The sequence below is a fragment of the Alligator mississippiensis genome, chromosome 15, assembly GCF_030867095.1.
Source record: "Alligator mississippiensis isolate rAllMis1 chromosome 15, rAllMis1, whole genome shotgun sequence".
In the NCBI taxonomy this organism is placed as follows: domain Eukaryota; kingdom Metazoa; phylum Chordata; order Crocodylia; family Alligatoridae; genus Alligator; species Alligator mississippiensis.
This window is the reverse complement of record NC_081838.1, coordinates 7,188,177-7,214,089: the sequence shown is the minus strand read 5'-3', so window position 1 is coordinate 7,214,089 and position 25,913 is coordinate 7,188,177. Positions and strand designations below refer to the sequence as shown.

Below are 25,913 nucleotides of genomic sequence, written 5' to 3'. Positions count from 1 at the left end.
GCCCAGCCCCAGGCCCCTCCTGTCCCTTCATTCCCATTTGAGACATCCCCCAGCCTCCTAGCTCCCCCAGTTCCCATCTGAGACACCCCCCAGCCCACCCAGCACCCCCCATTCCCATTTGAGCCCCCCAGCCTGCCCAGCACCCTCCATTCCCATCTCAGGCCCCATTCCCAGACCCCCAACCTACCCCACCAGGGCCCATAACTGGAGCCTGAGCAGGGGGATCAGGTCTGAGTCCCCTGGGGGGTATCAGGGGTCTCCAAGCAGAACAGGGGTGCTCCCGGCATGCACTGCTCCACCTGCCATGCCCTCCCTCCCCCCCAGTGCGGGTGGTGCATGCTCACCCAGAGGCTGCCGGGAGGGGTGGTAGACCTGCAGGTCGAAGGGCTGCGTGTTGGTGCGTTGCACCACCGTCACGTTGTGGCCTGTCCACTTGTTGGCCTTGGCCAGGGTGTTGGTGCGCCAGTCGGTCCAGTAGACCTCACCGCCGTACAGCGTCACCGCAAACGGGTGTGACAGGTACTCGTGGCCCCGCAGCACCTCCATGTGCCCCGTCCCATCATACAGCGCTGAGTAGATGGCGTCAGACCTGGGAAGCGGGCGAGAGACCCAGCAGGGATGGAGGAGGCTTGTCAGGGTCCGGGGGAGGTCTGAGTCCTGGGCTGGGCAAGGACTGGGGGGTCTGAGACCTGAGCCAGGGTTGGAGGGGGACCGGCAGGGACTGGGTTGTGGGGACTGAGACCTAGCAATGGCTGCAAGGGGCCGAGCAGGGACCAGGAGGGTCTGAGACCCAGCGAGAGTTGCAGGGGGGTGTCAGGAACTGGGAGATGGGACCTGAGACCAAACAAGGGCTCGAGGCAGGGTTAGGCAAGGGCTGGAGGTCCCATCTGAGCCTGCTCCAGTGCCCACAAGCCAGGGCCACGGGGTGGGTGAGCAGCCGTGGAGGACCCCAGGTAGAGCAGGGGGGTGGTGAGGCAAGGGTTGGGGGCGGCACCAGGGGTGAGGGCCAGTACCTGGCATCGATCCAGAGGATGCGCCTCTCCAGGTAGTCAACGGTGAGGCCGTTAGGCCACCCCCCCGAGCCTGTCTCCTTATGGATGGTGCGCCGGCCTGCGCCGCTCATGGAAGCTGCCTCAATGCGTGGCAGGCTGGCATCCCAGTCCGTCCAGAACAGGATCCTGGGGATCAGGGGACACCGAGGTCAGAGGCCACATACCACCCTCTACCTCTCCCCACAACCCGATCCTGGCGGCAGGGGGGGAGGGGGGGGGTGAAACAGAGGATGGAAATCAAAGGGCAGAAGTCACACCATCTCTCCCATGGGGAGGGGGCCAGGGGTCACCCAGGAAGACAGTGGTACAGCAGTGGTAGCTGTGGAGACCGTATCCCTCCCTCCCTGTTGCCATGGTCACAGCTCCCAGGCCCAGCATCACTGCTGGGGCAGGCTGTGGGGGGTCCCAGGGGCTTGGCCCACCCGTAGCGGGGGTCAAGGGCGATGGCGCGGGGGTGCTCGATGTCGCCAGCCAGCAGCGTGGTGCGCATGGTGCCGTCCAACTTGGCCACCTCGATCTGGTCCAGGTTGCTCTCCACCCAGTAGATGTTGCCGGCGATCCAGTCCACTGCCAGCCCCTCGGGCGTTGCCAGCCCATACTGGATCACCACCTCAAAACTGGTCAGCGCTGGGGGGGGACCGGGCTGTCAGCACCCCGAGGGGCTCCGGTCCACCCTGGCCCACCCCGTCTCCCTGCACCGCGACATGGGACCCCCAAACTGCGGAGGTGCCGGCAGCAGTAATCGTGTTAGGCTGGGCTTTGTGCGCTCGCAGCTGCTGGGCTGTAATTACCATTAGGGGCGCGCCGGGGAATGCTAATTAACGCCTACATAATGAGCGGCCGCCGGGAGCAGAAAGGTATCATTATATGGGGCTGAATGCGCCGGCGGTGCAGCCAGGGGGCTCATTATAAGCATCCAGCCCCCCCAGCCTGCCCCGTGCCCGGGACGTCCCAGCAACAGGGGGCCCTGGGGCGACGCACCCCCATTCTCCAGCAGTTTGCCCCGGTAGATCTTGTCCTCCACCACGTCGGTCCAGTACAGCGAGCTCTGGTTGAGGTGGAAGTCGAGGGCGATGGTATTGCGCAGGCCAGGCACCAGCACGCTGTAGTCGCCCTTGTGCAGGTCGATGCGGCGGATCTCATGGCGGTTGGAGAAGATGATGAAGGGCTTGAAGGGGTCTGTCGGGAGAGATGGGAGGTCACAGGGGGGCGGTCAGAAGGGGCTGGAGGGATGGACCAGCAGCACAATGGGGACTTTGGGCCTGACCCGTGGGGGCAGAGCAGGGGGGGTCACAGTCAGCCCTGTTTTGGGCCCCCTGCCCCTCCAGTGCCCCTCACTCCTGCCCTGCAACCCCCTGTCCACCCCAGCCTTGCCGGTGCCCCTCACTCCCACCCTGCAGCCCCCTCCTCACATGACTCCCATTCAGTTCCCCTTGTCTCTACAGCAAGGCCACGGGCCCTGACCTCCCCCTGCACCCCCAGCTGCTCTCGGTAGGAAGAACCTCCCCAGCCCGGGCCACCCACCACCCCTTGCCAGTCCTTCCCGGGCGCTGGGAACAGAGAGACCTTTCTTGTGCCACCCGCGCCTGCCAACAGCAGCCGGGAGCAGCTCCCGCGCAGGCGGGGGGGCCGTGCCCTTGGCAGGGGACAGGCCTGGTCCCCCCACACCAGGCCGGCCAAGACGCTCTGCGGGACCGGCCCCAGCTGCCCCCAGAGGGGCACAGCCCCCACCCCCTGGAGACAGGAAGCAGGGCGCAAGGCCGATGCGAATACCCTGCTTAGCATTCGCCTGGAACGAAGCCGCTGCCAGGGCAGGCAGGTGCCAGGAAAGAGCCCCCCCAACCCATCACCCCGGGTGGGGGGATGGAACAGGACAAGGGGAGGACAAAGGAGCCGTCCTGGAGCTGGAGAAGGCCCTGCGCAGGGCAGTGCAACCCTGAGTAACCCTGCGATGGGGGGTGGGACAGTCCCAGGTGCCCCTGCTCGGGCACGCGTGGCCTTGCTGCCTGGCATGAGCACATCCAGTGCTCTACATATGCATTGTGCACACGCACCCTGTCCTTTGCACACATGCAGCTCCCAGGCTGTGTGACTCTAGGCACCAGCTGGGTGCGGCCTGGCCCAGCACTGGGTGCCCGGCGCTGCACGTACCCAGGCTGCGGCAGCTCTCGCCATCAGGCTCCAGCATCCAGCCCTCGTAGCAGGAGCACTTGACGTTGAACTTGTCCTGCTCGCACTTCTGACTGCACTTGAGGTGCTTGGCGCAGTAGCTCTGGATCTGGCAGGTGCGGTTGTCGGTGCCCAGCTCCATGCCCAGGGGGCATGAGCACACAATGCCCTCGCCTGGCGCCACCGTGCAGTTGTGGCTGCAGCCGCCGTTGTTCAGGGAGCACTGGTCTGCAGGGGGGGAAGAGCACCTGCTCACATCCCTGGGATGGTGGGGAGGGACCCAGGGGTCCGGGTGCCCCCCAGCCCCTGCCATGAAACCCCTCTTCCTTCCCAGTCTGGGCACAGTACCCAGGCTTCTGGGCTCTGAGACCCACCTGCTCTAATCACAGCTCTCCCAGCACCCGGGAGAGCACCCAGGGGTCCTGGGATGAGACCCCGGTTCCCTGCCAGAGCTGGGAAAGGAACCCAGGAGTCCTGGCTTCCAGACCCTCCCCTGCTTTCCAGCCCCGTTCCCCAGCCCCTTCCCACTGCTTCAACCCAGTCACCCTCAGAAGGGAACCTAGCTGTCCAGTCCCTTCAAAGAGGAACCCAGGCTTCCGGTGCGGCTCACCGCAGAGCTCGCCCTCATCAGAGCCGTCAGCACAGTCATCAGTGCCATCACACAGCTTCTCAGGGGGCAGGCAGACAGTACTGGCATTGGCACACGCGTGTGCGGGTGGCTTGCATGCTAGCGCCTCGCAGCTCTCCTCGTCTGAGTTGTCCTCGCAGTCGCTGTCCCCGTCGCACACCCATGCCTTGCTGATGCAGCGGGCTGTGGGGGGTGGCAGGTCACAAGGGAACCCAGACACCCCTCCTGCCCCCCCACCCCCCCAGGAGAGCCCCCAGCCCTGGTGCCCCTAGAGCCAGCCCCCCCGGCAATACCTGAGTCCTTGCAACCAAACTTCACGTTGGGGTCGCAGACGTGGGTGACACCCTCGCAGTTCTTCTCATCCGACGAGTCCATGCAGTCAGTGTCGCCGTCGCAGCGCCAGCGCATGGGGATGCACAGCCCGTCCAAGCGGCACTGGAACTCGTCCGTGTGGCAGCCCCCGGGCGGGCGCGTGGCTGGAGGGGGTAGGGATGTTATTGGGACACCCCAGGCAAGGGGCATCCCAGGACCCCCCATATCCCTGCAGCACTGGAAGGGGGGGTCCTTGCTGCCGCTGCCCCGCTCCATCCACATGACATGAGCCCCACATAGCCAGGGCCCTCACCCTCATCCTGTGCTGAGCCCTGGCCAACTCACTGCACCCCAACACTGCCCCAGCTCAGACAGGCTGGGCTCAGCCCCGGAACCCCCTCCCTCAATATCCAGGAGCTTTGCAGGGGGGTTGAGGACCCCAAAGCCCTGGCCTGCCCTACAACTCCCAGCCAAGCACCCCCCAAAGCTGCACTGAGCCCCAGGTAACACACTGCACCCCCTGAACCAGGCCAGGTTCAGACTCAGCCCCTTCTCCTCCCATTTTGGGGGGCTGGGGGGCGCGGGGGGGAGGGGGCAGTCGCACCCTGGTTGGTGCAGTTGGCATGGGTCTCATCACTGTAGTCGCCGCAGTCATTGTCTCCATCGCAGGTCCAATGCACGGGAATGCAGCGCCCGCTGTTGCACTTGAACTGGTTGCTGGAGCAGGAGTGGCTGCAGCCGGCCTCGTCGCTGTTGTCCCCACAGTCGTTGTCTGCGGGCGCGGGGAGGGTCAGTGGGCACAGTGGGGCTCCCAGGACCGGGCAGGGTCAGGCCTAGCCAGGCTGCACGTGCCCCGCAGCCTGGGCAGGGGGGCACCGAGTTGCCCCCCACTCCCAAATCTCAGCCCCTGCCCCCCCATGCCCGCCCCCCAAGTCACCCCCTCCCTCCCCTCTCCCCCCCTGCCAGCACAGCAGGCAGAAACACAGAAACTGCATAGATCATCTCATGTACCGTGGGGGGGGGGCGGGGGAGGGGGCAGGAAGGGCGGCTCCTCTGCCCGGTTGGGGGGAAGCGGGACTGGAGGGGACCCTCTGCAAGGAGGGTCCAGACTGGGGGGGTTGGATCTGGCCAATTGCAGAGAGGCTCGGCCTGGGAGCACTGGCAATGGCAGCTCCTGCCTCAGTTTCCCCTCCTGGGTTGGGGTAGGGGCCTGATCCCTGTAATGTCCCTGCAGAGCTGCTGCTACAACGTCCCTCATAATCCTCCCCCCTGGAATAGAAAGTATCGCCTGTGCTGCCCAGTGACAGGAGGGTTCACATGTGCAAGGGGACATGCATGTTCCAGGATCACACGTGTGCCGGGCAGGGGGACAGGGTCCCTAAAATGCCTGAAGCCAGGGGACGGCTCTGGGGTGCTGGCGGGACGGTGCTTTGGAAGGGGGGGGTTCTGCTTTACCCCCCCACTAAAGTCACGTGCACCCTACAGCCTGATGGGCCCTGGCCCCAGCCCGGGGTTCCGCTGACCTCACCGCACTGCTAAGGCAAGGGAGGGGGAAGTGTGTGCATGTGTGCATGGGATGCCTGGGTTCTGTGTGTGTGGGTATGTCCTGGACATGTGGGTTGGGTGAATGTGTCCTGGATGCCTGCCTGGTTGTGTGTGTGCGTGCGCATATGTATGTGTGTGTGCGTGTGCGTGCATCTCAGATGCCTGGATTCTGTGTGCATGTCCTCCAAATGCTTGGGCTGTGCGTGTATTTGTGTGTATATGCGTGTCCCAAATGCCCAAGTTCTGTGTTCATGTGGGATGCTTTGGGTTCTGTGCATGGGGTTTGTTTCCGGGGGGGGGGGCGCAGCGCATCCCCCAAACACCTGGTGGGGGGGATGCCCGGGTTCTGTGCAGGTACATGTCCTGACACATGGGTTGTGTGCGTGGGTGTGCGTGCATCTCAGACACTTGTGTTCAATGTATACATGTCCTGGACATCTGGGGGGTGTAGGTATGCGTGTGTGTCCCAGATGCCTGGTTTCTGTGCGTATGTCTTGGAAACATGGGGTCCATTGAGTTCAGTGTGTGTGTGTGTGTGTGTGTGTCCCCTAGATGCCTGGAGGTGTGGGTGTGTGTGTTTGATTGTATGCACAGGCACCCACATGTATGTTTGTGTGTGTGTGCACGCATATGCGTGCACACATGTACATGTGCATCACTATCCCTTGGACCAGGCCCAACACCAGCTACCTCAGGCCCTGCCTCCCCTTCCCATCTCCTCCGAGCCCAGCAGACAGGAGCCGCGGGCTGTGCCGAGATGCTGGCACGGGCTGTGGACCCACCGTCATGCCTGACCACCAGCACCACCTACCCCCTGGAAGCAAGGGAGCCCCAAAGAGGGCAGCCAGGCCCAGGGGGTGGGCGGCAAACACCCCTGAGCGTGGAGCAGTGAGGCAGTAGGGGAAGTGCCATTGCCAGTGGGTGGCCACGTGGGCCCGGGGGAGCGTGGCAGCGCCAGGCCGGCCCATTTGGGGGGCGGGGGGCACATGGTGATCTATGCACTAACCGGCAGACTTTGGACAGTTCTTTTCGTCAGAGCCATCCCCACAATCCTTCTCTGAAACACAGAAACCAGCCAAGAGACGGGGAAGGGGACACGTGAGGACACAGCACGGACACGCACGAGCACACGGCGCCGCCGGCAGGGCAGCCACACACACGACACGGACAGCACACGGACACGGACACGAGACGGACATGGGCAGGGGGTGGCCTGGGCTAGAGATCAGAAGCAGCAGACAGAGCCTGTTCCCCTCTCCCTGGGGCCGGGGGGCAGCCACGTGGGGCTACACGCGTGTCCCTGGCTACAGATGTGGGGGGCAGGATGTGGGCAGCTGCGAGGGGCTTCCAGTTTTGGTCCCAATCCCTACATCCCCTTTAGACTGAGCATGTGCAAACCCCTCCCCCCCAAAACCAACAACCTCCAAAGCTGCTCCCACCCCCGCAAGCCGCCCGGGATAGGGGAGCTCCTCTCTCCTGGGCCTCCAGGGCACAGAAATGCCCCCTGCTCATTAACTTTGAACATTTGTTTGCAAATTAGCTCAGGGAGGGGGGTATGTGCAGCAAATCCTCTCCCCTGGCTCTTACCCAAAAGCCCCTGCCCTCCTGACCCCCAGGGCAGTATCTCCCTGCTTCTGATCTGGCCCCGGGCCGGCCGCGTGGGCATGCATGCAGGCACGTGTGCAGCAGAGGCACTCACCGTTGTCGCAGCGCCAGTTGATGTTGATGCAGCGCCCGTTGTTGCAGGTGAACTGGGTCAGTGGGAAGCAGGTAGGGTAGGCTGAGGGGGCACAGGGGCAGCCTCAGTGCCAAGCCCCCAGCTCCAAGGGATCCCGCCACCCCAGGGGCCTTGTTCTCTGCCCCACGTGCCCCTTTACAACCCCAGGTCTCAGTCCCTGCCCCCATGCAAGTCTCCTTACTGCACCCCGCTCAAGCCCCCGCTTGCCGCTCACCGCAGGAGGCCGACTCGTCGGATCGGTCACCGCAGTCATCGTCCAGGTCGCAGGTCCAGGAGATGGGGATGCAGCGGCCACTGGCACAGGAGAACTGGTTCGGGGGGCAGGTGCGAGCTGTGGGGGTGGGGGCAAGACATAAGTGGGGTGAGCCCCCTCAGGCCTGGCCCCCCGGATCAAGCTGGAGAACATGCACACGCAGAACCCAGGTGTCCAGGACACACACGCACGGGGGGGCCCTCACCAGAGCAGGTAGAGTTGGACTCATCTTCGTTGTTGCCACAGTCGTTGTCGCCGTCGCAGAGCCAGCGGTTGGGGATGCACCGGTTGTTCTCACACTTGAAGCGATCAGAGGGGCAGGTGTGCTGGTCTGGGGGGGAGGACGGGGATAAGGACCCAGAGGCCTGAACTCCCCCCGCAACCAGGCTCCCAACCCAAAGGTATTAGTCCCATGCTGCAGATGGGGAAAACTAAGGCACAGAGCCCAGGGCAGCGCCCCCCCACTCCTATCCCAGCAGCTACGCACAGCAGAGCTCAGGAGCCTCATCGCTGTTGTCCAGACAGTCGTTGTCACCGTCGCACTTCCAGCGCTCCTGGATGCAGCGGCTGTTCTTGCAGGCAAACTCACCCGGCTGGCATTGGGGCGGCGGCACATAGGATGGGTTGGCTGCGCAGGGCAAGAGCATGGGCTGAGCACCACCGGAGCAACCCAGGCGTGGGGCAGGGAGGCCTGGGGTCTGCACGTGTGGGTCCTGGACAACTGTTCTCTGTCCATGTCCCAGATGCCTGGGTTCTGCATGTGTGGGTACACTGTGTGTGTGTGTGCGCATGTGTGTGTGTGTGTCAGACATCTGGGTTCTGTGTGTGTGAGCATGTGTGTCCCGGATGCCCGGGTTGTGGGTATGTGTACATCCCCCAGGCACCCAGATTCTGTGTATGCGTGTGTATGTATCTTGGACACATGGGTTCTGTGTGTGTGGGCATGCGCATGTCCCCCAGATGCCAGCAGTGTGTGGGTGTGCATGTGCCCACCTGGGCTCTGTATGTGTGCATTCCCCAGGTGCCTGGATTGTGTGTGTGAATGTGTCCCAGACACGGATTCTGTGTATGGGTGTGTGCTCGCCTCGGTTGTGTGCGTGGGTATGTTAGGAGTCTGTGTGTGCCCTGGACATATATACGTGTGTGTGTGCATGCGCGAGCATCCTGGACACCTGGGTTCTATGTGTGTCATGAGTGTGTCCCCCAAATGTCTGGGTTCCAAGTGTGGGTATGTCCCGGATGCCTGGGTTCTGAACGCAGGCATGTGTGTCACACCTGTGCAAGGGGAGTGCACAACGCTCACACCCAACCCAGGGTCCCAGCCTTCAGGGGGGTGCAAGACCCCAGGTGTCAGGGAACCAGCGACATGGTTGGGTGGGGGGATGCGCTGACCCAAGGGAGAAGCATCGGGGCAGCGGACCCAGGGCTGAGCAGGGCCCAGAGCTGGGCAGAACCCAGGAGTCCTGGCTCCACACTGGGATCCACACACAGCGAAGCAGGGGAGGGGGGGAAACTGAGGCACAAGACAGCAGAAACACCTACCTTGGCAGGTGACCGAGTCAGCCCCCAGGATCTGGTCCTCAGCGCAGGCGCAGTGCCGGCCCTGCGGCACTGCCAGGCACAGGCTGCTGCAGCCCCCGTTGTTCACACGGCAGCTGTTGGAGCCCACTGTGGCCAGGGAGCAGGGGTGAGCACAGGGGGCATGGCTCCCTGACCCCCCACAACACCTGCCCCTGTCCGCCCCCAACCCCCCGCTACTGCACCACGCCCCCCCAGGCCCGGGCACCTTGCTGCTGCTGCGCATCGTACATGCGGATCTCGAAGATGGGCGGGCGCTCATTGCGCAGCAGGCTCACGGCCTTGCTGGCCTGGTCCAGGCGGTAGATGCTGCCGCTGCGGTACTCGGTCCAGAAGAGGAAGGTGCTGTAGTGACACAGCCCGAATGCGTGGTTCAGCTCTGGCCCCTCGTACACGATCTGTATCGGGGGGAGACAGCGGCTCGGGGCGGGCTCGGGGGGCGCGGGCCCAGGGAGCCCCCCCAGACAGGGCTGGGAGCAGGGTGGAGGGCAGGAGGAGAGGAGCCCTGGGGCGACTGCATGCACTGGAGTCTCAGCTGTGGGGGCCTGGAAAGGGCCTGAGGGGAGCAGTTGCCCCCTCCTCCCTGCCTGCAGGAGCTGGGCATGGCAAGTAGCAACCCCAGCACTAGGTGACATGACCAAGGCCACAGCAGGGCAGGGGATGCCTGGACCCAGCACGGGGCAGGCGGCTCAACCCGAGGCTGCGCAGGGCTGGAGGGAAGGGGAGAGGAGGCATGTAGCGGGCCTCAGGCTCGCCTTGCGCTCGGTGCCATTGAGGTAGACCATCTCAATGCGGTCGTAGAATGCGTCCACCCAGTAGAGGATCTTGCCGGGGATGTCGAGGCTCAGGCCGTTCGGCCACAGGATGGTCTTGGAGGTGATGAAGATGTTGCGGTTGGAGCCATCCATCCAGGCCCGCTCGATCTTGCCTCGCTTGCTGTCTTTGGGGTCCTCTTCCCAGTCTGTCCAGTACATCCACCTGGAGGGGGACCGAGCCCTAAGTCACGGGGCCCATCCAAAGACCACCCCCCCAGCAGTGCCACCTATGCAGGGGAAGAACAGGACCCCCACCCCCTGCTCCTACCCATTGAGGGGGTCCACCACGATGGCGCGGGGGTGGGTCATCTTGCCCTCGATGAGCGTCTTGCGGGTCTGAGCCGCCTTCTCCAGTCGGGCCACGCTGATGGTTTTCTTGGGGCCGTCATCCGTCCAGTACAGGTTGTTGCCCATCCAGTCCACAGCAATGCCCTCCACGTTGTGGATGCCTGTGGGGGGGGATGGGAGGGGCTGGCTTGTGAGCAGGGCCTGGGCCTCCTGCAGCTAGTACCCGCACCACTTCCAGCAGTCGCCTCTCCTTGAGGCTCAGGCAGGATCTGACCCCAGGCCCCAGACCCCGCTGCCCCACCACCAGCCGCACCGTCCTTCAGGATGGTCTCGCGCTCAGTGCCATCGATCTTCTGGCGCCCGATAAGGTAGCTGGTGGTGTCGGCGAAGTAGATGAAGCCATTCTCACCATGGAAGTCCAGGGCCCGGGGGTTCATGAGGTTCTCAATGGGGATCATATGCTCATCGGGTACCTTGGCACTCATGTCCATGCCCCGGATGATGCCTGGCCGGCCCTTCCCGTAGACCAGGAACAGCTCGTGCTCTGGCTCTGGGGGTAGGGAGTGGGGGTCAGCCTGCAGCCCCCTTCGTCCCACCCGGTCCAGCCCCAGGAGCAGCTTAGCGAGGCCGGGGCTGTGGGGACAATCAGTGTACCAAGCCCCCCGGCCCCCGAATCCCAGGGCTGGTGCATCTTGGTACCACTGGGCACTGAGAGGGGCAAGGACCCTCTCTGCTACTGCCTGATCAGCCTGGCTCCGGGAACCCCCCAGCTCGTGCAGGCCAGAGCCAGCCCCGGTGCCAGCCACGGCACTGGAGTGCTATAGCCAGGTGGCCATGCCTGAGGCCTGGTCCCGTGCCCCGTGGCCCCAGCGAAACTCCCAGTCAGCAAAGGATCCCCATTGTGCTGACTGCAGCCAGCATGAGACAGGGGAAGTGAAGCAACAGCTGGTGACTCACGACCCGCTCTCCCAGCCCGCGATGCCTTCCCCCCACCCCACCCCCCGGCAGGCCCCAAGCCACAGGGTGGCACTGGCTTTATGCGCTGCCCCTAGCCCCACTCACTCTTGCAGGATTTCCCATCGCTGCCCAGGCTGAAGCCAGAGCGGCAGCGGCATGTCCGTGTCTTGTGGCTGTTGCCCAGCAGGCAGATGTCAGAGCAGCCCCCGGGCTTTCCAAACTGGTCGGGCTCACAGGCATGGCTCCGCACTGGTAGACAGACAAGCCCTGGGGTCAGTGCTCGCGCCCCCACAGCAAGCCGGGGCAAGGGGTGGGCAGACGGGCCCCCTCCACTGTGCTCAGAGTACTTAGGGGGTGCAGGGAGGGTGGGGCTGGGGTCACAGCAGAGCCAGGCACAGAGGTCACAACCTGGTGAACCCACTGCTCTCAGAGCTCCTGGGGGACCCCCAACCTTGCCAAAGGAGCCTCTGAGGATGCCTCCCACCGGTGCAAACCAGGACAGGAGCATTGCGCCCTGGTCCAAGCCCCTCCCCACCAAGGTGAGTCTGTGGGTGTCCTCCACCCCACGCCTGGGGACCTACCCGTGGGCTGGCGGCGCTGGTGGTAGATGTGCAGGGCACCGCCCCTGTCCACGCGTGTGATCACATGGTAGTCGGTGCTGTTGAAGCGGTTCACCCGGATGACGCTGGTCTTCTGCTGGGTGTTGGCATTGTCTGAGTTGGTGGCATAGAGGTAGTTCTCGAAGACAGTCAGGCCATAGAGGTGTTCGATCTGTCGGAGGTGATGGGATTAGACATGCCCCCCATGCTTCACCCCACTCGTTGGCATTAGGGTGGCCATGCGAGTCACTGCCCCCTGCTCTGCCCTCGCAACATCCTTGTGTGAGCCTGGTGTGGGGAAGTGGGGTTGGAACCAGGGGGGAGGGAGGGGGCAGCAGGGGCATGTGTGAGCCCCAAGTCCTGCATCCAGATCAGCCCCGAGACAGACACAAGCACTATCGGCACGTACAGCACCAGGCGCACTGGGACTCGGGGGCCCCGTCCGGCTTGGTACCACTCACCAAGATGCCCTGGATGATGGTGTGCCTGTTCTTGCCCTCATAGTCCACCACCTCAATGTAGTCCAGGTAGGCATCGGCCCAGTAGACGAGCCGGCTGACCAGGTCCAGCGTGATGCCGTGGGGGAAGACGATCTTGCTGTCCACCAGCTTAGTGCGGTTCTGCCCGTCCATGTCGCAGCGCTCCACCTTGGGGATCTGCCCGTAGTCCGTGAAGAAGACTTTCCTGCGAGGCAATAGCGGGGGGAGGAGGAAGCAGGGGTGAGAACACAGCACACGGCCGTGCTCACACTGGCACACCCACACCAACACATGTGCATGGAGGCACGCATGCCGAGCAACACAGGCTCCTGCTCACACATGGACTCACGTGCTTAGGCTCATGGGCTCGTGCTTGCATGCCTGAGCATGGGGGCTGGGGCTCTCACACGCACATGCACGCCAGGGCTTGTGCTCACACACAGATGCTCACACACAGCCTCCCACGCTGCCCACACAGCTCCGGGCAGACTACTTTTGCAACACATGCACACCGTGCACACGTGCAGCCAGGCATGCGTTTGCACATGGCTGTGCGGCTCTTCCTGCCGGCTGTCAGCTGTCGCTGCTTGGCCTGGCTGCAACGGGGTCACCAGCCCAGGGCAGGTGGGCAGCCGGCTCTGCAGACAGCAGTTCCCAGCTGAGGCTGGCTCAGCGCAGCCCCGGGCAACTCCACCTGCTGCTGCCACGGCTGGAGCCCAGCTGGGCCAGTTCCTCATGCCTCCTGCTTGCAATCCAGCTGGCCACAGGCAGCCAGGAGCTTCCCCCGCCCCCATCCCCACCCCAGCCCTTACCCCATGGTGGGGTCCAGCACGATGCCCTTGGGGTTGTACAGCTCCAGGTCAAGCAGCGTGACACACGTGTCCCCATTCTTGTTGCACACGAAGATCCGGTCGTCGATGTCATCCACGAAGTAGAAGTTCCCCGTGAGCCAGTCTATCGCCATCTGCTCCACGTCTACGTGGGGGCACGGGGGCCATTAGAGCTGGGACCGGGGGGCGGGCAGTGCCACAAGCTTGGCGAGGTCTCAGCTGCTAGTGATGCCTCCCCAGCATATGGCCCTGCCCTCCGTGGCACCCCTCTCACCCTGGCTCAGAGAAATGTGGGTCCAGGAGGGCCACTGTGGGTAGGGAGCAAGGAAGGGGGGCCTGACACCAACTGGGGGAAGGACTCTATTCCCTAGATGTGGCCTGACCCTGGACCCCAGCGCACCCCTGTAGTGCCAAGGCTAAGCTCTATCAACTCCTGACAGCAGACGCGGAGAAGGGGACACGTGAACACAGACAGCCCCACTTTGGTGAAACGTGGGTCAGTCATGGGACCAGCGTGCAGAAGGGAGAGAGATGGGCCTTGCGGCCAGGCCCATGACAGGGGTCACAAGACAGACAGATACTCCCAATGCCCCCCAAATCTGCCCCCCCACCTGCAAGAGCCCAGGGTGCTGCACCCAGCACTTCCCCCTGCAGCAGGGGTTCAGGTCTCAGCTCCCAATGTCCTGGGATGAAGGATGATGCCCTGGTGCCGGCTGGGATGGGAGGGTGTTTCCCACCCTGGGACTGGGGTGGGGGGGGCTGCAAGCCCCTGTAGCCTCAGAGAAGCCAAGAGTAAGCCCTGCAGCAGCAGGCTTCACTCCTGAACGCTCAAAGCCTGTGGTGCAGCTCTCCCTGGCAGGGAAGGCTGTTGAGGGGGCCTGGGATGGGTCTTCTTTGCCCTTCCCCATCTGTCACAGCTCGAGAGGGGCCGTATGCTGCCCGCGCCCAGTGACACACATAGAACAAGGCAAGGCAGGCGCCCTTTGGGCCTTCACAGCCCTGGGGACCCCTTCCAACTCTGCCACCGATGGACTCGTGGACCTTAGGCAAGACCCCTCTCCTCTCCAGCCTCCATGACCCCCCCACCCCAGGGCAGTCGGTCTCTCCTGCTTTGCGCTGGCCCCACCGTGGATCTCAGCCAGGGGACCCACGCAGCAAGCCCAGGAAGGGTCCAGGTCCAACCCGGGGTGCAGAGCACCCCCCTACGCTGGCCCTTGAGCTGGGCCGGGCGGCGGAGCCACAGCGCCAGGGCTGTGTTGTCACAGCTGGAATGCATTAGGCTCCTCAAAGGCTTTTGTTTTCCGAGCTGTTCCTTTGTGCAGGGATCCGGGGACTGGGGCGGGAGGGGGGCTGGGGGCTTATTAGCACTATTATTATTTTCGGCTCCTTCCCGCAGCCTCAGCTAAGCCCAGATTTCCTCCCGGCTGGGTTATAGCAAGAACCTATTTTTAACCCCTCATGCTCACCAGGGAGGAGGAAGCCGAGCAGACCGCAAAACGCTGCAACATACCTCCCCGGGGAGCCTCGGCCGGCCCACCACCCCATTTTGACTCTCCCGACCCCGCGGGCTGTTAAAGCCACGCGAGCGGGTCAGAATGAGCGTGGGGAAGCCCCTTCTCCAAGCTCTGCGGAGGCCAAAGCAGTGGGTCCGGCCTGGATGTGGGGCCTGGGGAAGCCAGAAGAGTCCCAGGGCCCCATGCAGCTAAGCCCCAGGGCTCCAGACCCCACTAGGAAACACATTGGGAGTCTGGACACGTTACTTAATTAAGTGGCCCCTGCCCTGCTCGTTATGGGCCTGCCACCCCCTCTGCTATGGGCATGATGTGCCTGCCAAAGGTGGGCATATGGGCAAAGGGAAGGGGAAGAGCTGAGCCCAGCTGAGTCAGAAGGGCAGCACACGTGGACTATGACCAGCCGCCTCCTGCCAGCCACGCACATAGATCCAAGGGGGATGTTGAAATTTTTACGCCCCTCCGAAGCGTGCCCCTGGCATGCAACACGCATGCACGGACGGTGTTGAGCAAGAGCAGTGTTGCTCAATGCCGGGGGGTGGGTGAGACAGCTGGCCGGGGCAGAGGTCAGGGCAGACACTGGCCAGCTCAGACTTGGGCCACGTGCCCCAGGACAAGGCTTACAAACCTCCTGCCTTAGACAGAGTACCTGAGAGACCCTCCCCTGAGTGCGTCGGAGACAGCACAGATACATTGGACTGCAGCCACTTCTGGGGTGGAGCCGGGCAGCTGGTCGAGCGGTGCAAGCCTCTGGAGCAGGGTGGGCCCGCTCTGAGCCACAGACTCCATCACATCAGGAAGAGACATCTCAGCCAAGTCTCTCTGGCTCTTGTGTCCCCTCGGCTGCGTTGCTCAATCGTCCTGACTCAGTGTTCCCATGAGCTATGGGGCACTGAATGCTTTCTGACTGTATTTACACATCTCTGAGCATGGCCCTGTGGTTTCTCCAGCCCCCGCACCCACAAGAGCATTTCACAGGGACTATGCAGCCTGAGTCAGCTCCGTTCCGGGGACGCGGGGTCAATCCTGGACGCAGACGCAGGACGACCAGGAAAAACCTCTTTGCTGTCAGGGCAGGGAGGCAGCAAACAAGATGCCCCTGGAAGGTGCGGACATCCCTTCCCTGGAGGTGTCAGGGAGAGGATGCACAGGGATGATCCAGGCGTAGCGATGCCTTTGCTCTACTTTAGGAATTTCCCTGGCTTCTGGGCTCTGCTGGAAGGGAGTCCCCCCATCCCACAGCCACGTGTCATGGGTTTTTAGGCCTTCCTCAGAAGCACTGGGTGTTGGCTGCAGCCCAGGCTGGGGTGGGGACTGGGCTGTGCCAATGCTCCTGCTGGGAGTTAAACCCGGAGGGTCCTGACTAGAGGGTCTTGAGCCTAGACTGATGCTGCAATGGGGTCAGCAAGGAGTTTCAGACTGGTACGGACGGAGAGGGTGGCATAGCCTCTGCCTGGGATATCTTGAGAATATATTAACAGCAGCAGGATGTTGGTCCCCCTGCTTTCTCTGGGTTCAGGTGCGATGTCTGGTGGCGCGTCAGGGTGGACGGTAGTTTTGCTACGAGGTTGGGCAACAGGTTTGTCTGGGCTGCTCTGGACAGGGCTGATCCTGCCTCAGGCAGGGGTTGGACTGGATGCGACCTCCAGAGCTCCCTTCCAGCCCCACCGCTCTCTGACTCGTGGCCCTAACACCCACAGCCCTCGATCCGGGGACCTGCCAGACCAAGTAAACCCAACGCGGGCGGCCCTGGGAGGTGTTTGGACCAGAGCAAGAGGCAGCTCCGCTGACAGAGCCCGGGGAGCCCCGTGCTGACCCACCACCTCTGCAGGAGTCCAGACCAGATGATCCAACACAGCAAATCTCCATCTTTCTATGCCCCCTCAATGGACTGGAGGGTCCCCTAGAAAATGCCAGCACTTCGCTTTCACTCGGTATTTGACTATGGACAAACACTAGAGCAACTCGGCCATTGCAGGGACCTTGGCCAGCCCACGCCCGGGCAGGCAGCTTTGATGCCAGTGACTCCTATGTGAAACCTCCGGGTTCATCTCATGATTGCCCATAGCTGTTTGCATGCCTCACGCTACAAATGGACATGGCCTTTCTCCTGGGAAATGCCATTTTATCCCGAGACAAAGTGCGCACATCCGTGCGCTGTCCTGGGATAAATTTGATGGGATACTACCAGTCTATCACAAAGTGCATCGGACCAGCTGTCCCCGGGACTGCATCATTGAAAAGCGGCACTAAACCCCAATGCGAAGGGCAATGTGAGCACACAGGGGACTTCTCTCCGGGGCAAACCCATTGCCCAGGACCCCGCGGCCCCCCATCAAAGGATCTCACAGCTCCCCAGGTTGAGAGTCGCTGTTCTAACAGTTCCTTTCAGCCCAAGTCCTTGCAACAAAGCAAAGCACACGCGTGTGCACGGGCCCTCGCCTCCTGGGCCGTGAACAGCCCCGGGACCATGTGTTGGTGATGGACCCGGGCTCCTTTCGCTGCGCTATTCAGCTGGAATTGTTCCAGCTGCCCACATTTTCCGCAGTGGAGAGACATGTGTAAAGGGGTCCTTGCCACCCCCGGGGCAGGATCAGGCCTCCTTTACAGGGTAAAACCTTGGCTCTGATGAAGTTGAGCAGCGGTGAGGGATACCCCCCACACATTGCTGCAACAGGTCAGCACATGGAAGCCGATGCCCCGCTGAGCCCCCCCAAAAAACACTGCCAGAGGCCCTGGCCCAGTGTGGGCTGGTCCTTCCAAACCCAGGCCTGTTATTTGAGGGGCCTTGAACTTGCCAGGAGCCGCATGAAGCTGGCATGGGGTGGGGGGGGTTGGGACCGTGAGGTGCTGGCGCGGCCGAGGGGTTCTGGGTACCGGTTGCAGAGCAGGGCCGGACACAGGCCTGGGCCAAGGGGAGAGGAGGTAGAACAGCGGTTTCCAGACAGCCCGTCAGAGCTGGCAAGCAAGCGTGCTGGTGACTCGCCCCGCCTCCGCGAGCTCGCTAGGAATGCGATCCCCAGGGGCGCGCGGGATGCAGCCCGCCTTTAAGGCAGGATCCTTCGGATGTGTCTGCATCATGCCATCATCCAAAGCCATTCGCCTCCCCCCCGCTTGCACTCTCGCGCTCCCCAAAGAGAACAAGACGGGCTCTGTAGCAGCAAAAAAAATGCTCCGTGGGTAAACATTGCTCCCGGGTGCAATATTCCTTCATTCACAAGTATGTTAGCGGGACATGCGGGAGACACGCTCCGGCCCCGCAGGGCGGCCTGCCCTTCTGCCAGGCGCAAGTGCCTCAATCTAGTGGCTCTAATTCTTACCCAATGGCCCCTTTCTCTGGGCTGTCTGCAGGGAGGAGGCACTCAGTCCTTGACAAGCGGGGGCTGACGGAGAGGCCACGGGGTGAAGGAAGACACTAATGCACAGATAAATGAAGCAAACATTGCTCGCGGGCCCAGATTTCCAACAGTTGGCAGTGGGGGCTGTGCTGCACAGGTTTGCAAAGCCCACAGAAGCCCTCAAGAATAGCTGGACCCAGAACAACGCAGAGGGGAAATTGTGTTTAACCACGGAGGTTGCATCCGGGGAGCTTTGCACCACGGCTTTGCAAGTGCAAAGAGCATGCTCTGGAATCGCCGGCTGGGTGGAACAGGGTGGCCGGCAGCCAGCCCGCGAGCTGGGATGGCCCCGAGCTGCCTTCCGGCCTCCTCGCGTGTACTGCACACATGTGCAAGTGCACACGCGGCATGGCAGGCTGCTCTCCGGATGTCCACACTTGGCTCGCGGGCCAGGTGAGGGTGACACAGCCTGGAGTGGGGAAGAGTCCTGCAGAGACCTCTGGGCTCTTGCTGTGGGGTGCCGACAGCCCACGTAACACGCTATCGTGCAAGCTCCCCTGCGCTCCTCGCTCAGACAGGATAGGAGCATCGGTCAGGACAAGCCCGCAGATGCAGACCCCTTTTCTTGGCCCCAGAGCCAAAGGCGCTGGCGGTCACACCAAGTTGGGTCCGAGCCAGCTCCTAAACCAGGCACAGAGACAGGCTGTTCGCCTCGGACACAAGAGCCAGGGGTTGCCAGATTCCCCACCTGACCTGGGGCATGTCCCTCAGCCCGGGGACACTAGACAATAGTGCAGGGTTTTTGCCAAGGAAGATCAGAGGTACCTAAATCCTATGGGTTGCGGGGAACACAGGGGTTTCTGACAGCTCGGACATAGTCTGCGATGTGCAAGGGAAGCCTCTCGTCCTTCCCTCTGCGCACCGCAGGGCCCAGCCTCGCCGCCACGGCGTCTGAGGTGGGCAAGGGCCAGGCTACGGCTTCAGCTCCCCCTGCTATCAAGGAGGCTGTAATTATCCCCCCCCGAACGAGGCACCCACTCAGCACTGCCAGGCGGGGGGGCACGATAAAGCAAAGACCTTGCTCTTCAGAGGGGGCTGAGGAGGGAAGGACCGGGCAAAGGGGGAGGGGGGGGGAATGCCAGCCCTAGGGACACACAGACGGGCACACGGGACATGCTGCAGGAGGGGGGAAGCTAAACTCCTTCCCTCCCACACGAGCACGAAGCAGAGCCAAGGACTTATTTTTAGCCACCTGGAACTGGCACTTGCCCTACATGAAACACCGGCTGGGGTGGGGGGGGGGCATGCGGGACCAGCTCTTGGCGCTTCCTGGAGGGGTTCGGCCCGGGCCAGCAGGGATCCCAAGAGGGGGCCTGGCAAGCCTGCACCCCCACCAAGGCGCTGGCGGGCTCCTGGCAGCGATCTGGGAAAGCTCGCCCCAGGCTCTCTCACTTCCTCCTTTGCACGATTAAAAAGAAGCCCTTAATCTGTGCCGGATACCCAGGCTGTGACAGCTGGCACCCAGCCAGCCAAGGGGGGCTGCGTGCTACAGCCAGGGCATGGAGAAGTGCCTTCCCTCCCTGCCACCTCCCCCGGGGTCCCCGGCCCCCCACTTCTCCATGGCATGTGGGTGCAGCAGCTTGGGCACTGCAGCAGGGCTCTGGGGTGGCTGGGGGGGCAGTGGGTCACGGCGATCAGGCCCCCCCTCTCCCAAATGCTTTGCAGCGGCTAAGGACATCGCTGCATCTCAGCAAGCCAGGCTCTCTCCTGGCACGACCTACTTCGTTAGGCACAACCCACAGGCATCTCACCCTCTCTGACCCAGGAGCTTCCTTGGGAGCTGGGCAGAGGGATCCAGGCTTCGCTGGAAGTGTCCAGCCTGCCACAGCCCCCCTCCAACAACCCCATGTCAGGCAGGCACTAAGGGCTCAAGAGTCAAGTGCATCCCTCTCCATCTCATCCCCTTCACCTCCCATTACATGGCCACGCGATGACTGTCTCACGAGACCCCTTGGCACACGGGGCTCATGGGACGAAGGACTCACTCTGTCTGTCTTACGTCCTCCTGCAAAGCATGACACCTCAAGCCCATGGCATGGAGCACCGGCTTCCTCTGCCCTTCTCAGGGGCACTGCTGGCATGACCCAGCTGCTCCCTCTGTGCTCAGGGCACAGATTCAGGGGGTGAGATCTGTTACCAAACCAGCTGCAGGGCTGGGAGAGCCACGGCGGGGAGCGGAGGCCATGGCTGCAATTCTGCACCCGTCTGCCCTGAACGCAGAAGGGTGCAAGAGGCTCTGGGGGTTGGGAGGGAGGTATTTTTGGCAGCCAGGAAAAGCCACCGCTTTCCACGCAAAGTGCGGGCAGCCTTTCGGCCGATAGCCCTCTGAAATCAATTGGCCCGGAGCCCTGCAGCGCTTCTGCTTCTTGGCACCGGGACGGGTTATTAGTCGCAACGGGGATGAAGCAGAAGACGTGCCCTGCGGGACAGGCTCATTTCAAGAGATGCAGCCTAGGAAGGTATTTTAATAATGCCCAGATTGCCCGGGTTTAAAGGCAGATCAGATGTCCTGAGGGTCTGTCCCCCCCCCACCGCCAGCACTGGGGGGACTGGGCGTTTTAAACAGAAAGCAAAACAGCCCACAGAGGCGGGGGAAAGGGAGAATTTTGGCAGCTCTTCCCCCACCCCAGCCTGGAAGCCGGCCCGCAGAGCCAACAACGGGCCCCTCTGAAAACCAGGCCCGGCGCTCTCCCCCGGCTGGTTACTGTGGCTACAGATTTGCTGATACCCCCCGACCTCCTTTCTCGGCGGAAAATTCTTTGGAAGCCTCTTTAAATTCGATCGACTTAAAGAGCAAAACAAAACCCCGGGGCCAAGCGACGACGGCGGGCCAGGGCGAGAGCCGCGGTCGCTGGGACACGCGGGGCTTTTGCCAAGCCCAGCTCTGCGCAAGCCGGGAGCCGGGCTGCAAAATTAAAAAAAAAAAGGAGGTGGCAGGCACTGGGGAGGGGAGCGAAACAATAAATAAATCCATAATTAAAAAATAAATAAAATCAAATCAGGAGACTGGTTTGACAATGGCCCCAGCTGGACGGGCCAGTCACGTGGCCCTGGCTTCCCCTCCAAACCCGGGAAATGGAGGTTCTCGCTCATCATGTGACTCCGGGAGCTGGGGATTTAACTTTGGCAATGCATCGGTGCCAGGAGAGGCTGTTACTCACACATCTTTCCAACCCCGTTCTCACTGCGGAGGCCTCCAGTTTGCCCCCCATGAACCTAAGCCCCTCACATACCCCCTGGGGCATTACCGGGGAAAGGGGTACCGGCAGATGGAAGGACCAGGACCGAGGTGGCCCTGCCCCAGGCCCCAACATTCAAGCCATCCAGTTTTAGACCCACGCAGAATGTCTATAACCCCAGCCGGGAAGTGACAGGGAGCCCGGGGTGGGGGGCGGCGCTGGCAGGCGGAGGGTGTCCAGGATTAGCCACTCTCCCAAACCAGCCTGCGGATAAGCCAAGCGACACAAAAACCCGGGAGCAGCTTGTTCCCGGGCACTGCAAAGCCCCTGGCAGCCCCGGCCCTGAACAAACGGGCGCATTGTGGAGGGAGCACGTGCCAGCGGGAGCCCGGCTGAGCCGCCTTGCGGCACCCAGGGGCTTAGGGATTAGCCCCATGTGCAGGCACAAGAGCGGGGCTCAACCGGGCACGGACAGGAGCGGGATGGCAGGGAAGGCACAGGGGGTCCTGGGGCTGGAGGGGGAGTGTTTGCTCCCCCTCCGGCACCGGCAGAAAGCAATGCGGAGCCGGCCACCTCATGGGGCAACGCCATGCAGCTCTGCACCCATAAGGCCGCGGGGCCTGTTTTGTGGGCACCCCTCGGTCAGAGCCAGCTCCGAGTGTGACACAGGAGACTGGGCACGACGGACCCAGGGTTGGCCCAGGCCACGGCAGCTCTAACGTCAGGTCTCAGCTCCCTGCAGTCCCCAGGCCTCTGCAGGCAGTGGCTCCCACTCCCAGCCGACTGCCACCGCACAGAGCCCCCACCATGTAGCTGGGGCTTGGGAGAAGTCAGGCTGGGGTCTTGACTGGGTAGCTGGTGGGAGTTAGAGGCCTGACAGGATAGGAAGCAGGTACCTAAATCCCCTAGGCTACTCTGGAAATATCCACCCCCAGGGCGGGGAAAAGGTGAGATGCTTGGTCAGCCCCAATTGAAGGGGCTTATCTGGCCTCTGTGCATCCTGGAGTCTGTGCTATGCTCACCACCCCCTACCCGTCCCCCCACGCAAGAACCAAGAGGCTCAGGCTCCCAAGGCCCCTTCCCAAGGACATGCCCAAGGCCAAGCAGGCAGCCAGTGGCAGAGCACTGCAGGGAAGCTAGTCCCCACACGCCAAAGCAACCCTGAGGGGTCCAGCCCCTGTGCCCTGTCCCGCTTCCAGGCTAGCGGGGCCAAGCAGTGGGGCCTGGTCCCCACTTGGCCCCGGGCCGGCCCGCGGGGACGCAGCCGCACACGCGCTGCGGGAAGGCGGCTCCCGCCCTCCTTTCTGTCCTTGAGCTCAAGCAGACATTCGACTCCTGCCAGGCTGGGCCCTGATTAGAAACAGAACTGGAACTTGCACATACACGAGAGAGGAGGAAAGGGGGAGGGAAAGAAATAGCTTCTCCTGCCTGGGATCCAGGCTGCCAAGGAGAAAGAAAAAAAAAAATCAGTGCTCCCGAGTCCATTTCTGGAGCAGCAACCCCCCCTCCCATCACCTTCTACCCCCCATGACCCCCCTCTGGAGCTTTGTGGGCCCCTTCTATTCAGTCTGGACCCCCCATCTTTCAGCATCATGTGGCAGTTGTTATGAACAGCCCCAGGGGCAAGATTTGGGCAGAACCTGCCCCACCCCCTCTCCCTCCACCAGTTCTTGGGGAGCTGAGAGCTGCCCTGAGAAATCTGGGCAAGACTGGCCAGACCGCGAAAGGGGCTGGAGATGGGGCTGGTGGTGACCTCCAGTCCGAGAGAAGCCTGAACGGTGCCAATGTCCCCCCGCGCTCTGCCCTCAGCCAGGTGCCGGGGCATTGGAAGAGATGGGCAGCGCCAGCGTGAGCCAAGGGCATCTGCCCCCAGACAGCTGACAGCAGAGGCGGAGGAAGAACCCAGGCATCCAGCCGAAAAGGGACCCACTGCCCTGAGAGCCTGAGTTCTCCATCAGCCCCTGGGAGGAGCAGGTTGCAGGGCTCAAGCCGTGCACAGGGCACAGACAGAGACAGCCCCAGCCCCAGTGAGGGCTTCCACACAGCAGCCGAGGGCACAGCCTGGCATCGCAGTCGTGCTGCCCTGGCAGGGCTGTGTCCATATCCATCTGTCCATCCCAGAGCTCCTCAGCTCATCCCAGGACAGACGGGGAGGGAAGATGCTCCAGGAAGAGCGGCAGGGACCAAGCTGGGGGGCTGCAGCCAGGAGGGAACCCACCCGAGCAATTCTCTGCCTCCAGCACCCTGGGCTCTAGTGCCCAGCCGGACCCAGAGGACAGCAAGGTTCATCTCCTTGCTGGAGAGTCGGACCTAGACATCTCCTCATTCCAGACATACCAGGGGCAGCTGGAGGTCGGGCGCCCTCAGCCCTTCGGCGCTGGGATTTCCCATCCAAGCTAACGCAAACCACATTAGCGGCTGGCACTGGGGTAGGCTGGCTCCTGCCCCGAGGGTAAATGCCACCAAAAGGACCCACTAATTGAGTTTCCAGATCCATGGGGAGGCCAGAGATGCTCCCTCCACCAGGGCTGTCTGCTTCTCTAATGCCCCCCGGCGCCGGGCATGGGTGACGGGCAAGAGTCTGGCAGCCGCTAGAAGCCTCCCATGCCGATGCAGAAAACCAGGCCGTCAGCGGCTCAGGGACCAGAGCAGCCCTGTGGTTCACAACGCACCTCCCAGGGCTGCTCGTCTCACCTATGGGTGCTCGGTGCTGCATCACGTGGGGCGTCAGACCAGGACCTGGCTCCCCACGGCCAACCCAGTGCTGTCCCCTCCACCAGGGGACGTGGGGCAACTGAGAGCACAGAGCCCTGAGCCAGGGCCCATGGGGAGCCCAGACAAGCTCCCCCCCATGCCTCAGTTTTCCCACCCCCAAGCAGGGATAACAGGAAGAGTGCCAGGTAAGAGCTGGGGACCTTCTCTGTGCAGCTGAGGGGCTGAGGATGTGGCCAGGGGGCTTCACCACCAAGCAGGCACAGCAAATCATGGGCAGCAAGTCAAGGCCATACGTCCCAGCTGGTTTGGGTGGGGGGGACTGGCCCAGCTGCAAGGGGGCAGGGAGAGAGTTGGGCCAGGCCAGGCACTGGAGCTGCAAGCCCCAAATACATCCCCCCAGGTTGGCAGCGGAGGGTCTGCTGGGCAACTGGGTCCACGTGGACCAAGCCTGAACCCAGGGGGCCACATGGGGGAAGCTGACGGTCCAGCTAGTGCTGTGTAACACTGAGGCCACTGGCCTCTGCCACTGCTTTGGGGGATTCACCTTGGTCATGTCCCTTCGCCCCATCACACCCCTTTACTTCCAGCCTCTGGTCCCCCCCGGCTGGGGGAGTGAAGTGGGGTGGGGCCCCCCTCCCTCTCCTGGACTCTCTCACAGATGTGAACGAGCCTGACAAGCCAGCAGGGTGGGGCACAGCTGCTGGCAGGGAGCCTGCCCCCCCCCGCCCTTGCCGCCCTGTCGCTCTGATTAGACAGTCATCTCCGCTCCTGTTCTGACTCGACCAGGGCTTTGCTGACGGATTCCCTTCGCCCGTAATTAAAAGGCGCGGGGAAAGGCAAGAGCTGGGTGTGGCTCATAACCCTTCCCCAAAGCCTCACCGGGAAGGGAGTGTGGAAGGATTACCCCCCCACCCACTGCCCAGAGGCGCCAGCATGCAGCTCTGACCCTGGCCAGGCTGGAAAGCAAAGCCCTGCCTCAGCTAATGGTGCTCCAGCCCCGTCCGAGGGACTTCCATAGCCTAGTCATCATGGCATCCGCACCTTGTTAGTGCAGGCAGCACAGCTACCCCCTTAGCAAGGCACAAGGAGGTGCCCAAGGGCACCCAGGGCAGCGGTGGCAGAGCCAGGGGAAGCAGGCTCGGGCTCCCCTGGATGACCTTCAAGTCGCTTGATGAGCTGAGCTGAAAGGGCAGAGGCTTGATGAGGGACCACGAAAGGGCAGAGGCTTGATTGGCCCTGCCCGACTCCAGCCCTCACCAGGCTGCAGGCCAGAACCAATCCACGTGTGTCTCGATGCAGGCCATGCTTCAGCAGGGACGTGACTGAGCTCCCCCACAGGCATCCCCAGGGCCAGGGGCAGGGCTCACTCCATGATCCTGCTTCTTGAGATGGCAAAAGGGGCACTCAGCCTCTCATCTCCCTGCTCCCAGCCCCCTGCCTGGGGCCTTGAGCTGAGATGCCAGCTCCCTGCTCGTGTGCCAGGGCGAAGACCCGTTCCACCCTGGTATTACCAAAGGAAAGAGGGACCCGAGTCCCTCGATCAGTGCCAGAGCCAGAACAACCTCAGTCTCCTGGATCTCAGACCAGTGCCTCCAGCAACCCCTATCCCTGCGATCACCGGGCCTAAAGGCTCACTCCAGTTCTGCACTGGTGCAGAGTGAAACAGCAATCGGCTCGAAACCAGAGTGCAGGGAAAGGAGGTTGAATTCAGCAGCTCTGCTCTGCACCCTGCAGCCCCCCACACACACGCGTGCTCACGCTCCAGACTCCCTGCTGCCTCTCTCCTCCCTCCCAAACGCGGGCCCCATGAGCCCAAATGGGAGGCGCAGCTGCAGCCAGACTCATTACTGCCGTGGAGATGCGGGTG

At 62.8% G+C, this 25,913-nt stretch overlaps 1 protein-coding gene across 2 annotated transcripts in view; it reads right to left on the bottom strand.

Annotated features, from left to right (window-relative positions):
- Positions 1 to 25,913, bottom strand: part of LRP1 (LDL receptor related protein 1) — a 79,057-nt gene that overhangs the window by 31,045 nt on the left and 22,099 nt on the right. Inside the window, exons 7-28 of one of the 2 annotated variants that reach the window (XM_059719221.1) lie at positions 13,226 to 13,388; positions 12,396 to 12,618; positions 11,917 to 12,106; positions 11,441 to 11,584; positions 10,692 to 10,928; positions 10,359 to 10,539; positions 10,031 to 10,253; positions 9,484 to 9,673; positions 9,240 to 9,365; positions 8,185 to 8,325; positions 7,903 to 8,028; positions 7,659 to 7,775; positions 7,406 to 7,486; positions 6,713 to 6,763; positions 4,766 to 4,933; positions 4,143 to 4,325; positions 3,832 to 4,032; positions 3,204 to 3,449; positions 2,034 to 2,231; positions 1,475 to 1,679; positions 1,014 to 1,178; positions 345 to 589 (exon numbers count right to left, since the gene is read on the bottom strand). In XM_059719221.1, coding sequence (XP_059575204.1) covers positions 345 to 589; positions 1,014 to 1,178; positions 1,475 to 1,679; positions 2,034 to 2,231; positions 3,204 to 3,449; positions 3,832 to 4,032; positions 4,143 to 4,325; positions 4,766 to 4,933; positions 6,713 to 6,763; positions 7,406 to 7,486; positions 7,659 to 7,775; positions 7,903 to 8,028; positions 8,185 to 8,325; positions 9,240 to 9,365; positions 9,484 to 9,673; positions 10,031 to 10,253; positions 10,359 to 10,539; positions 10,692 to 10,928; positions 11,441 to 11,584; positions 11,917 to 12,106; positions 12,396 to 12,618; positions 13,226 to 13,388 — 3,804 coding nt within the window. The remainder of the gene's footprint in view (positions 1 to 344; positions 590 to 1,013; positions 1,179 to 1,474; positions 1,680 to 2,033; positions 2,232 to 3,203; positions 3,450 to 3,831; positions 4,033 to 4,142; positions 4,326 to 4,765; positions 4,934 to 6,712; positions 6,764 to 7,405; positions 7,487 to 7,658; positions 7,776 to 7,902; positions 8,029 to 8,184; positions 8,326 to 9,239; positions 9,366 to 9,483; positions 9,674 to 10,030; positions 10,254 to 10,358; positions 10,540 to 10,691; positions 10,929 to 11,440; positions 11,585 to 11,916; positions 12,107 to 12,395; positions 12,619 to 13,225; positions 13,389 to 25,913) is intronic. The other variant, XM_059719222.1, reaches the window with a different exon arrangement.